General features: G+C 40.1%; 1 protein-coding gene across 1 annotated transcript in view; it reads left to right on the top strand.

The window, feature by feature from the left end:
- The window catches only part of LOC107703317 (MICAL-like protein 2), a 14,812-nt gene extending 4,869 nt beyond the window's left edge, over positions 1-9,943 (top strand). The window contains exons 4-17 of the mRNA XM_016505907.1: positions 40-170; positions 354-863; positions 2,845-3,053; positions 3,386-3,464; positions 4,029-4,189; positions 4,306-4,374; positions 4,450-4,544; positions 4,733-4,801; positions 4,895-5,018; positions 5,966-6,068; positions 6,841-6,914; positions 7,839-7,953; positions 8,085-8,131; positions 8,265-9,943. Of these exons, the coding sequence (XP_016361393.1) occupies positions 40-170; positions 354-863; positions 2,845-3,053; positions 3,386-3,464; positions 4,029-4,189; positions 4,306-4,374; positions 4,450-4,544; positions 4,733-4,801; positions 4,895-5,018; positions 5,966-6,068; positions 6,841-6,914; positions 7,839-7,953; positions 8,085-8,131; positions 8,265-8,350 (1,872 nt within the window). The 3' untranslated portion in view covers positions 8,351-9,943. The remainder of the gene's footprint in view (positions 1-39; positions 171-353; positions 864-2,844; positions 3,054-3,385; positions 3,465-4,028; positions 4,190-4,305; positions 4,375-4,449; positions 4,545-4,732; positions 4,802-4,894; positions 5,019-5,965; positions 6,069-6,840; positions 6,915-7,838; positions 7,954-8,084; positions 8,132-8,264) is intronic.
- Positions 9,944-11,813: the final 1,870 nt, after the last annotated feature.

Genomic DNA, 11,813 nt, shown 5'->3' with positions numbered 1-11,813 from the left:
TTTGTTTTTAAAAAATGTTATTCTTCTCTACTTTTGCAGAAAACTGTTTTGGTGGAGAGTTCAAATAAAACTGGCACATTGAAAGGTGAATGTGCGGTATGTGGAAATCATGTACATCTGGTCCAGAGACAGCTGGTGGATGGAAAACTCTACCACCGGAGCTGCTTTAAGTGAGTATTCATTGGTGGTGCTTGGGAGCCATAACTATTATTTTGCATAACTATTGATAAGTATTAAACTTTGGCATTTAACTGCACTGTTTAGTCCTTTTATTGCCTTGTAACAGCTACTATAATGAAACGCTATTTTTTTTATTTTTTTTCAATCCCGCTCCTCCCATTTTTTTCAAACAGGTGTAGTGTATGCTATGGCACACTGAAATCTGGGGCATATAAACTGGGAGCAGATGCTGGCTCACTGGTCTGCACTATTCACCAACATGGCCAAAATGGCTTCAAGCCTACAGTTAAGCCTTTTAAGAGCAGTGGCTTTACGCTCGCTGATTTGGTGCCCAAATCTGACAGTGGAGCTCAGCCATCTTCACAGCACTACACCTCTGTATTATCTGCCCCCATCAAAGCTGCGCCCAGACCAGTGGAGCTCAGACCCGCTCCGCAGTCGTGGACCGCCTCTGCTCAGAGGACTCAGGAAGCCAGGCAGAAGTTTTTTCAGTCCGGTGGTCCAGCAGCAGAGCATTGGACCACCACAAGACAGCAGTCAGGCCCCTCAGAGTCCTGCACCAATCAGAACACAAGACTGAAGGAGGAGAAAGACAGAAACAGTGCCCTGACAAATGGAAAACTACTTGAAGGAAACACAAATAACAACAATGCGCTTAATTCTGACCCAGGAGCACAGAGGCAGTGAGTGTCTAACCAATGATTACTGTCATGGTTTACAGCAGGGGCAGCCAGTGTCAGTCCTGGAGAGCCACAGTCCTGCATACTTCAGCTCCAACCCTAATCAAGCACACACAAACCAACTAATCAGGGTCTAAGGGTTACTAGAAAGCTACAGGCAGGTGACTTATCAAGGTTGGGTTAAAACTCTGCAGGACTGTGGTTCTCTAGGACCGACGTTGGCCACCCCTGGTTTACAGTATTATTGATCAGTGATCAACAGTTTCACGGATTGCAAGTTATCTATTGGGCTTTTTGCACCAGAAATTGTAAATTGGAGGGGTTTTTTTCACAGATTTTTAACTGTTCATATGTAAATCAAGTGTGTTAAATGCGTTAATTTCAAAGCGATATTTTTCACCATAATTAATCTAATTAACACGTTAAATTACCAGCCCTAGTTAATAGATTTTAACGATACTTAGTGCAAAATAAATGTTTTTTTTAAATATCACCTTTTTTTTTTGTTTGTTTTACTAGGGGAAAGTTTGTAAATTGAATGTTAAACTGCATTTTCATAATGTGAAGATTACAAAGACTACGAAGGTGATGCTACTTGTTAATAGGGTTATTCGGTACCAAATTTTGATACTTAAGGGGTTAATCTCATCAACGTCCGTGGGCCAATAAGCCTGCAGCACTAGGTGTGCTAGACTAGAAGAGGTGCGGCGCAGATCGATATGTGTTTGACATCCGCGAGAGCGATTTGAAAGCAAAAACGATCCTCGTCATACTGGCATTTACACTGCGTTTCAAGCCGGCTTTTTATCTCCGACAAGCTACAGACCGGAAGTCGTTCATTTCCAGTGGAGAGTAGTGCGCGAGCTGCATGGAGTTCCGATCATATGCAGATGTTCGTTCATACTACACGACCGAAAGTGCGTGCTACGTGGCCATTCATGCACACTGTAGCATCATGCTACATAAGATTTATATTCTTCCGATTGCCGTCTAATGTGTGTTTTGGCCATGTAATGTTGCTGAAATTAAATATGTTATTACCTCTGGGTCAGAGCAGCGATCATGGAAGAGAGAACACAGGAAGACAGCGCTGGAAGCTGCTTATGCTCATCAGTAAATCAGTGGAAAATGAATAGAAATTATGATTCTGTCTGAGCTATGCGTTTTAAAACGAACATGCACTAGTGTAAATGTAGCCTAACAGATGTGTAAACTGAAGACTATTTTAGTTTTATTAAAACTATTTGCACTTAGTTTGCATTTATTGTGTTAGCCTACATGTTGTTCCTTTGTGCAGTGAGTGGCTCAGGAGATGAGTCTTTGAGTTTGTATAAACATCAGCAAGCTGAAAAATAAAGCCATCGTTTTTTAGATAATGTAATCTTTTTAAAATTGATTTCATAAAATTGGTATCGAAAAAAGTATCGTTCAGAAACCGGTATCGAATCAAGGTATCTGTACTGATTGAACATTTTTGAACGATACCCAGCCCTAGCACCACCTAAAGAAAAATCTCTTTTTAAAGCCAAATGAAATATGCTTTTTACATACACTGGTCAATTTGGAGATTTTGGGCTTTTTTGCCTCCATAACATGACTAGTGGAAAGAAAAGTAACAATTACAATACGTTTCTATAAAGGCTGTTTCAAATTTATTTTTTCTCATGCACTGAGCCGAACATTCCCACTTCAGTAGCACTTACATACACCAGACTTTCCATTTTTTTTTACAGAGAGGTTTGTTCACATGTCAGTCCCATTTATTTATATTACATTTTGTTCCTAAAAAAATATGACTGTTACAGCATTTTCTGATTTATGATAAAGTGAAAGGAGGTGTCCAAAACCTCCTCTGTGAAACATTCAACACTTCTATTTCTTCTATTGTCATCATTTGTAAGTGATGACAATAGAATGTAATATGTAATATATGATCATAGTGCGAATGCTTAATGTATTTGATGTTTGTTACCATCTCTCCCAGGCTAAAAATCAGATGCACTTCTGCTGAAGTCTCTAGCTGGAGGCAGGACTTACACGGACGAGTTGCAACAGGAAGGAGCTCATATCAGGCCACTTCAATCAGCCCTGCTATCAGCAGTAGCGGCATGAACTCCAAAGAATCCCTCTACCTCAGTGCCATCAGCAAGGAGCGCAGCAGACCTCCATCCCAGCTGCTTTCTACTGCCAAAGGTGGTGTTCACTCGCAGATGACCTTTGCTTGCATGAATTGTGTTAGTTTTTTTAAAATGCTTTCTAAAGGTCGCATGGGAAATATTACCATAAACATACTCAATAAGTAGGAGCTGAGAATATAGGCAGGAAAGAGGTTAAATTAAGCCACGGGCCAGCATCCATTGTTTTTCATGTAGCCCACAGGAATAAGATTGAATCTGAAGACTGATTTCCACCCTGTAGTATTTTTGTCTTTCTATTTGACAGCATGGCTTCAAATGGCATAATATGAGAATGTGCGGCTTGTGCTTTTTGTTTGCTGTAATTTTCTTCTCTTCTCTCGGCTTCAGCCAAAGATGTTCAGAGCTGCGATGCCCCAACTGACTGGAGATCAAAGCCAAAGGCAGCTCCAAATGGACCAAGACTCAAGTAAGTTCGATCAGCCTAGTTATCCCTAATGCTTTCTAATCCACACGAGGGGAAGCCGGCAGAGTCACTCGGGTGTGAGCTGCAATGACTCTTCAGAGCTGGAGTACTGACAGTGGGGCCTTTCATGTATCCATCCTCTAGCCAGCGGATGCCTCCTGCCTCCCCCATTGTGTTCGACTGCCTCAGAGTGCATCCTCTCACTCTATCCCCAGTCCTCACCAGTCCCAAAGAGTGCTGCGCCTAAACCAACCTCCCCTGAAATGCTATGCTCTTACTTTGAGTTCCTCAGATGATTGTTCTTTTAGCTTTGTTTGCACCTACTGTATATAAGGTGAGGGCCTGCTTACTGTATGTTGGTTTTAAATGATGCTTTTGTGTCTTTTGAAGGTTGTAAATGTGAACTAGAATATACTGTTTTGCAACAAAATGCAGTGTTTCTACTTCAAAATATTATGTTTAATTCAATGTCATTTGCCGTTGCTTTGTAAGTTTGCTAGCAATTTCTGAATGAAAACTGTTTCACCACCAATTTTCAGTGTAGTAAGGTTAGTTTGCTTTTGATAGATCTCCAGATAATGCCAAGGATATCCCGTTGACTTCTGGAAAAAACAAAAGTGACCATTGTTTGACAGCCCAAAATGCTTCAGCCTCCATATCGGACAACTCTTGTTGCTCCATCAATGTTGCCCCGAAACCCAGAAGGGAACAGCAGCAGGGTACCTGTGGTAAGCTGGTCTCATCACTATTAAGAGCAAACTTGTTTCTCAAATGCCAAATGCTGACTGAAGTTTACCCCCCTTTTCACCTACTCCGTTCAAAATTGGACCATGTCCATCACCAGGTTCCTCTGCCCCTCTCCAGCCATTCAGTCCTGTTGTCTTATGTTTGGGAGAGACCTGTGGTGTGCAGGGTAAGTCCAGGCCACATCATCATAAATGCAAATCTTCCCATGATACAACTGATGATCTTATTCTTCTGTCCATAGGTTCTAAACCTGACTGTTGCTTGTCCTCATGTATCTTGCCCTCTCAGTCCTGTCACAAACCTTCATCTCCAAAACAACCTCGCCACTGGTCGGCGTTTTTTTTTTATTATAGTTGGTAAATCACTTCACTTGTATGGAAAACGGAGGCTTGGTCAATCTGCCTAAGCTCTTTATTGAAATAAATATAATTTTTTTTTTTGTGAACTAATTATTTGAAACCTCTTGCATGTTTGTCCACATTTAGCCTTCAGCTTTTCATATACACTAAAAAGCAGTATTTATCACTTTAGGTTACGACAATGGAAATATTTCATCTACAAATGGCTTGCTGCATGAAACAAAGTTGCCTACTGTGAGTTATTGCAAAAGCTTATCTCAGGAATATTTTTCTAAATTAAAGATGTCCTACCCATGGTTTTCATGGTTACATTATTTGACTTTTCAGATGAAGCCTTGCTATGTCACACCAGATCAGATCTCAAAAGAGTTGCAGGACATTGAGAACAAGCTGTACGATCTGGAGAACGAAGGGGTGGAGTTGGAGAGGAGGCTTCGCATTTATGAAGAAGGTTTGAGATTAGATGTTAGAGTAGTTAATGTAATAGCAGCATTCCATATTTCTCCAAGTTGAAGTCTGAATTGAATTTTAAAGGTCCAAAATTATTTTCAAAGTTGTTTAGGACAAAAGCTTGTTGGGACATCAGATGTTCCTTTAGTTGCAATTCGAGATCCATTTGGAGGTTTTTTTTTTTATTTTATTTTTTTATGTATTTTTTTTTTAAGACCGCATGTAGCAGCCCCGTATATGTGTGTGTGGTTCATTGAGTTCCGTGATTCGTGCACTCATTCCAAACCTGTTAGCTGAGCCCATCCACCTGGGAGTCGGAATTCGGATGTAGCCTTTAGGGGAAGACTGTGGCCAATAAAGGGCTCTCGATTCCAGCTGCCAGGGCCAAATGAGGCGAGGTGCAGGGGAAGCCCCCTCTCCTCCTGAGGGATGCTGGGATGGAAATGGAGAAGCGGCGGTGGGCTGCAATGAGAGGCTGCTAGCTGAATGGGGCAAGGGCACTTGATTGGCTCTTTTCAAGGTCACCATGGCACAGTAATATCATCTCCAGACTCGCTGCTCCAGTCACCTGCCCTGATGCTAGCAGCCGGTGGGATTTCATAGAACCTGACTGCCTCTCGGTCCCACCAAAGCCGAAACCACCACTTGATCAAATTAAGTTTGTGTGTGCGCGCGTGTGAATGTACTTGTATGTGTTTTTTTAATTTTTTTGTTTTTTTTTGTACCACCTCAAGGCAATGTCAATGGAAAACATGCTTTTTAGACCGCATTACAGTGCTCTATTAGGAGACAAATAGAATTCAATCATAGCTCAAATAGAAGTTGAATGTGAGTGTTTGGAGATGCCCGTCTCCAGAGCACTTTAAATTGTGGCTCGAGGTGGAGTGTCTCTTATGGATGGGGCAGTTAGGACCTTGGTGTCCTTGGTGACATTGGACTGTTTTACAGAGGGTCATGGGGACCTGCTGATGGATCCCTTGATGGTGGACTGGTTTAACCTGATTCGGAAAAAACAAAGCTACATACGGAGGGAATCAGAGTTGATGTACATGTAAGTGATCCCCATACTCCGCAACTACTGTTTCTCTCTTTTGTCTAGCTGCTATTTCTGGATGCAAACATTTTCAGAATGCTTAAAGGGATAGTTCACCCAAATATGAAAATTCTGTCATTTAATTACTCCGCCTTATGTCGTTCCAAACCCGTAAGACCTCCATTCATCTTCGGAAAACAAATTAAGATATTTTTGATGAAATCCAAGAGCTCTCTGACCCTCCCGTAGACAGCAATGTAATTACCACGATCAAGGTCCAGAAACGTAGAAAGGACATCGTTAAAATCCATGTGACATCAGGGCTTCAACCGTAATTTTACAAAGCTATGAGAGTACTTTTTGTGCACAAAGAAAACAACGCGGAGGAGACAAATTGTTGAATAAAGTCATTATTTTTGTTTTCTTTGCATACAAAAAGTATTCTCGTAGCTTCGTATAATTACGGTTGAACCCCTGATGTCACATGGATTATTTTACAGATCTCCTTGCTACGTTTCTGGGTCTTGAACGTGGTAGTTCCCTTGCTGTCTATGGGAGGGTCAGAGAGCTCTGGGAATTCATCAAAAATATCTTAATTTGTGTTCCGAAGATGAACAAAGGTCTTACGGTTTTAGAACAACATGAGGGTGAGTAATTAATGACAGAATTTTCATTTTTGGGTGAACTATTACTTTAATATTAAAACAAAATGTGCAATGGAGAAAAATAGCCATTGTACCTAGATGTTCGCTCTTAAACCAGTCCTTACAGCAGTCTCAATCTTTTTCAGAGCAAGAACACAAGATCTGGAGGAGCAGCAGCCTGGAGTCGAAGGAGAGCTCAGGAGATTGATCAATAAACCAGGTAAAAATTAGCCAGGGTAACTAGTGTAATATCAATATCGCTCCCCTTTTTTCCCATTAGAAATAGACAGATCGTAACTTCCAGTCAGGTGTGTTGAGGCAAGTTGGAGCTAAACTCTGCAGGACACCGGCCCTCCAGGACCGAGTTTGGACAGCCCTGTTTTAGAGGAAGTGATCAATAGCTGTTTCCTGTTTTTATGCGCATTTTGAAGTATCGCGTAAGAAACAAGTGATGGAGATGCCAAATTTCGAATGAAAATCCCTTAATTTGCTAAAAATTTTACACCCGCTTAAGGTGGTTTTTGACTTGTGTGAAAAGAGTTCATGCAAAGAATGGGACATTGAAATGCATTTGCCAAATGTGACTTTGCGCTATGGGAGGGCATAACCTGACTAACCAGCGGACCGATCTCGTTGCACAGCATCTGAAATGTTATGGTCATTCTGAAATGCCTTAGCAAAGTCTGTCGTCAAAGTACTTTATAATTGCCTCCCTCTGAAAGCATTGACCGCATTTGTTTCGTCTGCAAAGTAATTTATTATAGCCTAAAAAACTTTAATTCTACAAATTGCAATAAGAAGCTTTTTGTTTTTGCCTTGTGGGGTGTATCTTTACTCTTTTGGTTGCTATGGTAAGTCTGCATTTAGAAATTGGCACCAATTATAAATTAAGCTTATTCTTAGATCTCTTGTGACGCATGGAAGCAATTCTCAGATTGTCCGTGCTTCAAATCATCAGTAATGATTTTAATAATTAGGCATTGTGATTTAACAGGATGTGTGAAGTGGTGCAAAGTGAAATTTAAAAATTTGAGTCCTATTCTATAATAAAGGGTAAATGTAATCGAGGTATTAGTTCATTTTGCACTTGTACTCTTTATAACAGCTGAGGAGAAGCCATAAAATGTGTGTGTTTGCATATTAGAACATGTAAAGACTTTGGATGAGAAAAAGAGGGAAACCGAGCTATTGAACAGACTGATGAAGATAGTGAATGACAGGAATGCCATTGTTGAAGGGCTGGAGGAGGACAGGATAAGGTAAGTCCTGAGGAAACCACACCACCTTTCACTCTCCATGACAAATGCCATACTTTTAAATGTGGTCAATTTTCACTTGCATGCAAAATTTGTGAAAACACATTTGTGAATGTAATATGTCACATTTTAAGGGAGGAGGAGGAAGATCAACAGTTGAATGAGATGATGCAAAGACTGGGTGAGAACTTCTTGTTCTTGTCATTTTTATCTTGTTCTTTGCTGCTTCAAGCTGAGAGTAGACTTGACATTTTTAACTTTTAACATTCCTTCGAACTGTCTGTTTTTTTGTTTGTTTTTTTTTCTTGATGCAGGTCTTCCGAAGTTTAAAAACAAATGCAAGTCGTCCTTCTCAAAGTTATTTAGACGGAGAAGTAAAAAAGCTTCAATGGGATGGTGAACTTGAGAGCTGCTGGAGTGAAGTGATCCAGAAGTTCTGCTGTAGCCTGTTGAAGTCCAGATTTCTCCAGGTCACATTAGATGGTTTAAAACTAAGTGGGATTAGTATAACAATTATGCCAGGTGATTCAGTGAGTTGGAGTTCTTGGAGCAAAATAATGTTCCGTTTAAACACTTTTCTTTTGTAGTTATTTTCACTTCTTATTTGATTTAAGCTAATACTAGTTCTGTTCATTTGCTTTAAGTTTTCAACATATTGGTCCTATATGCTTCTTTTGCCTTTTCTTTAAATGCGTGGGCTAGTTTGAATAATTATTGTTCAAAAATATTTCTTTTATTGTCGTCTTCCACCCCCTCACTTGTTCAGACATAAACCGTAACTTATATTAGCAGATAAACAAACAGATGCCCAAGGCTGGCTGAAACACGCTACTTGACTGTGATCCAAAAATCTGTGTAGAATCTTAATTTAACCCTAACCCCCTAAAAAAAATATTGACCTGCTAAATCTAGAGGTCTTGAAGACGCAGTGCTTGCAGTGACCTGAAGGGGGCACTATGAGCTCACATGCATTTGCACAGGCAGAGTTTTCCTGTTCTTATTTTATATTCCTGAGAATGCTAAATCAAGCTGGAGATTAGATGGCAGAGGATCTTGTGTGCTGGAAAGGCATGGATTATTGGTTTTATTCTCTTTTTAAGCCCTCTAACCTAGTTCAATTAAAAGTGTCCCTCATTTAACTTTATCTAAGAAATATAGTCTGACCAAAGGTGTCTTTTACTTGGTGTTTAAATATGACTTAACTGTTTGAAAAACCTACAGAATGAATGTTTTAAGAAGTTTTAAAACTTCTCTTGAGAGATGCTTACAAATGGATGTGCTTATTTATTGTATAGCCTATTTGACTTTTAAAATGAGTTCTTTAATAAATCTTAATGAAGTTTCTTATATGTGCCCTAAACTATTCCAGAGCTTTATTGTAGTTTTATTTACATCAGCTGTCTTCATGCTCTATTCTCTCAGATGCCTGCATGTGAATTGTGAAGCCCAAAAACGTTAAATGGAAAAGCCCATTTATGCCGAAATGGTCACAATAACCGAAATGCCCGGTTTATCCCAAACTTCCAGTCGGTTTCCTTCTCGTTCGCAGCTCGTAATTGTTGTCCCCATCATCGCTCGTGCTGTAAAACGGCCGTTTACACAGCCACCATTTAATATGGGTTTTAGTAAAATGCGTTAAGATAATTTACTCATTTAATATCATGCCACTGCTTACAGGCCATCCATCCCCAATTTAAGATGCATGAAATTGTGATCATGAACTTGGAACACCGTCTCTCTCTAGCCGAGGAGGATATTGGTGCAGAACGCCACGCGTGATGCGGGTGACAGTCGAGACTGAATACGTGTGATATTAGAGTTAATTAAAGCTTTGCGCCCCATCTCCTGCAAATGCTCGCACTCCTGCAATTAAGAATCAAAGGCGAGGGCTTAGTGTCAGGGGGGTGTCTAATACATGGTTTTAACAGGAATGGGACCTGATTTGCCCAGCTCCTAGCGACAAGCATTAACAACAGCCCCAAATTAGGCAGACATTAATATTCATAAGTAAAACAATTCGTCCTGTGAATGGCTGATGAAATGAAATTCTCTGGCGTCCACGCCGCCCGTGGCCATCAAAAGATGCCATTACTGATCAAGTGCTTAATGTATGTGAGCCATCTAATGAAATTGAAGGGATAAAGGATGGTGGGGTTCGACTTGTTTGGTATTTCAAAACCTCAAATGCACCCTCGCTAACCTCACGCATGTGCGCGCTTGTCTATCTTTCGGTACATAACTGAATGGCATTTACATATTTGCTTGATCAAGGCCAGCTAAGCGCAGGGCACACAATGGATTTGAAAATGGAGTGTTTTTTTTGTGGGTGTTTTCAGTGGAAAGTGCGCTAATGTGACGCACATGGGTGGCGTCGCAAGCTTTCAGTGTAATGCAACGCGGTTTAATTGTTTAATTAAAAGCATACATTACACACTTATCTGACGTGCGGTTTGTTATAAAGGTCAAACTCTGCTTGTCCAGTGGCGGCCACTGTGCTGAGCTGTTTGTTCTCTTCCTGTAGGTGTGTGTGTGTGTGCACGCGAGTGTTGCAGATATGGTGCTAGCGCTTCTGCCACTAGCCTGTAATTATGATCCTCAAGGTAATTTTATCAGCCTCATTAGCTCTGATGAGTAAACGAGAAGCGTGCTTCTAATTTATTAGCCATCCAGACTGGAGCCCTGGCTCTCATCAGACGGATCATAATATTTGTATAGGGGAGCTGATGTATTCAGTGTATCATCCGGCCTCAGGAAAGATTTGGAATTAGTAATTGCATTCTAAATGCTGGCCCTGCTTGGATAGCTCCGTTTGGTCTAGAGCAGTGGTTCTCAACCTTTTTGACTCGAAGGCCCCCTTTAAGGTTTTTTTAGTACTGCTTCTGTATTGGCAAGGCTGCTTTTTATTAGACTTTTTAAAAACATCGTATTAGTGGCCATATATTAAAATATTTTTTTACATTTCCAAGTCCAGAGGTTATAATGCTCTTCATAGTTTACAATGGTTTTTCTAGTCCTTTTGCAATTGAGTTTAAATTATTTAACTCCCAAATAGCAATTTCCCCAATCAAATTAGTTTAGAGCTTGACATAACTAGAAGAATTGGTAACACTTTACGATAAGGTTCCATTTCTTAACATTAAGGGCTTTTTTGTTTGTTTTAAATTAAGATTAATAAAACCTTTAATTGTTAATTCATGTTCATTTAGCTAATGCTTATGTTGATTTCAGCATTTAATACGTTATTGAAATCAAAAGTTGCATCTGTTAATTTAATAGACCTGAGCTGACATGAACAATAAATGGTTGTATTTTTATTCATTAAGTTAGCAAAGATAAATAATGTAACAAATGTTGATTATTTATTAAATTAATTTAATTAATTGAATTTAATTATTAATTTTTGTATGCTTTCGAGCCGTGTCGTGCTCGTTCAGCGGCCTCGTTTTGCTTCGACGGCTTTCCGCCTCACTCTGCTTCATACTACGACGTTAATAAATCTTTAATACATTCGCTCATCCATGAACATGATTTCTGCCCGAGTCCCGTCGGATTGCGTCGGCTGTGGGGATGAAGACGACAACTCCCATGATTCCACACTCAGTCACAGCGTCATCAAACTATGCCTTTGTTTCTTTTTGTTTTGAATACGCACCCTCTAGTGGCTAAAAATGACATTGTGCCTTTTAAGTGAATTCATTAAAATAAGAAATCCATGAGCTTACGTGTTGATGTATAGCTTATTTTAAATCTTTTGTAGTCTTTTAAGCCATTTTGTGGTGTGCTGAGGCCCCCTAGTGGGTCCCGGACCCTCATTGAAAACTAAACTGATTTCCACTGATGTACTTGTGCCCTACCCAACCCTC

The sequence above is a fragment of the Sinocyclocheilus anshuiensis genome, unplaced genomic scaffold (assembly GCF_001515605.1).
Source record: "Sinocyclocheilus anshuiensis isolate Anshui unplaced genomic scaffold, SAMN03320099.WGS_v1.1 scaffold58, whole genome shotgun sequence".
Taxonomy (NCBI): domain Eukaryota; kingdom Metazoa; phylum Chordata; class Actinopteri; order Cypriniformes; family Cyprinidae; genus Sinocyclocheilus; species Sinocyclocheilus anshuiensis.
This window is presented reverse-complemented; position numbering and strand designations above follow the sequence as displayed.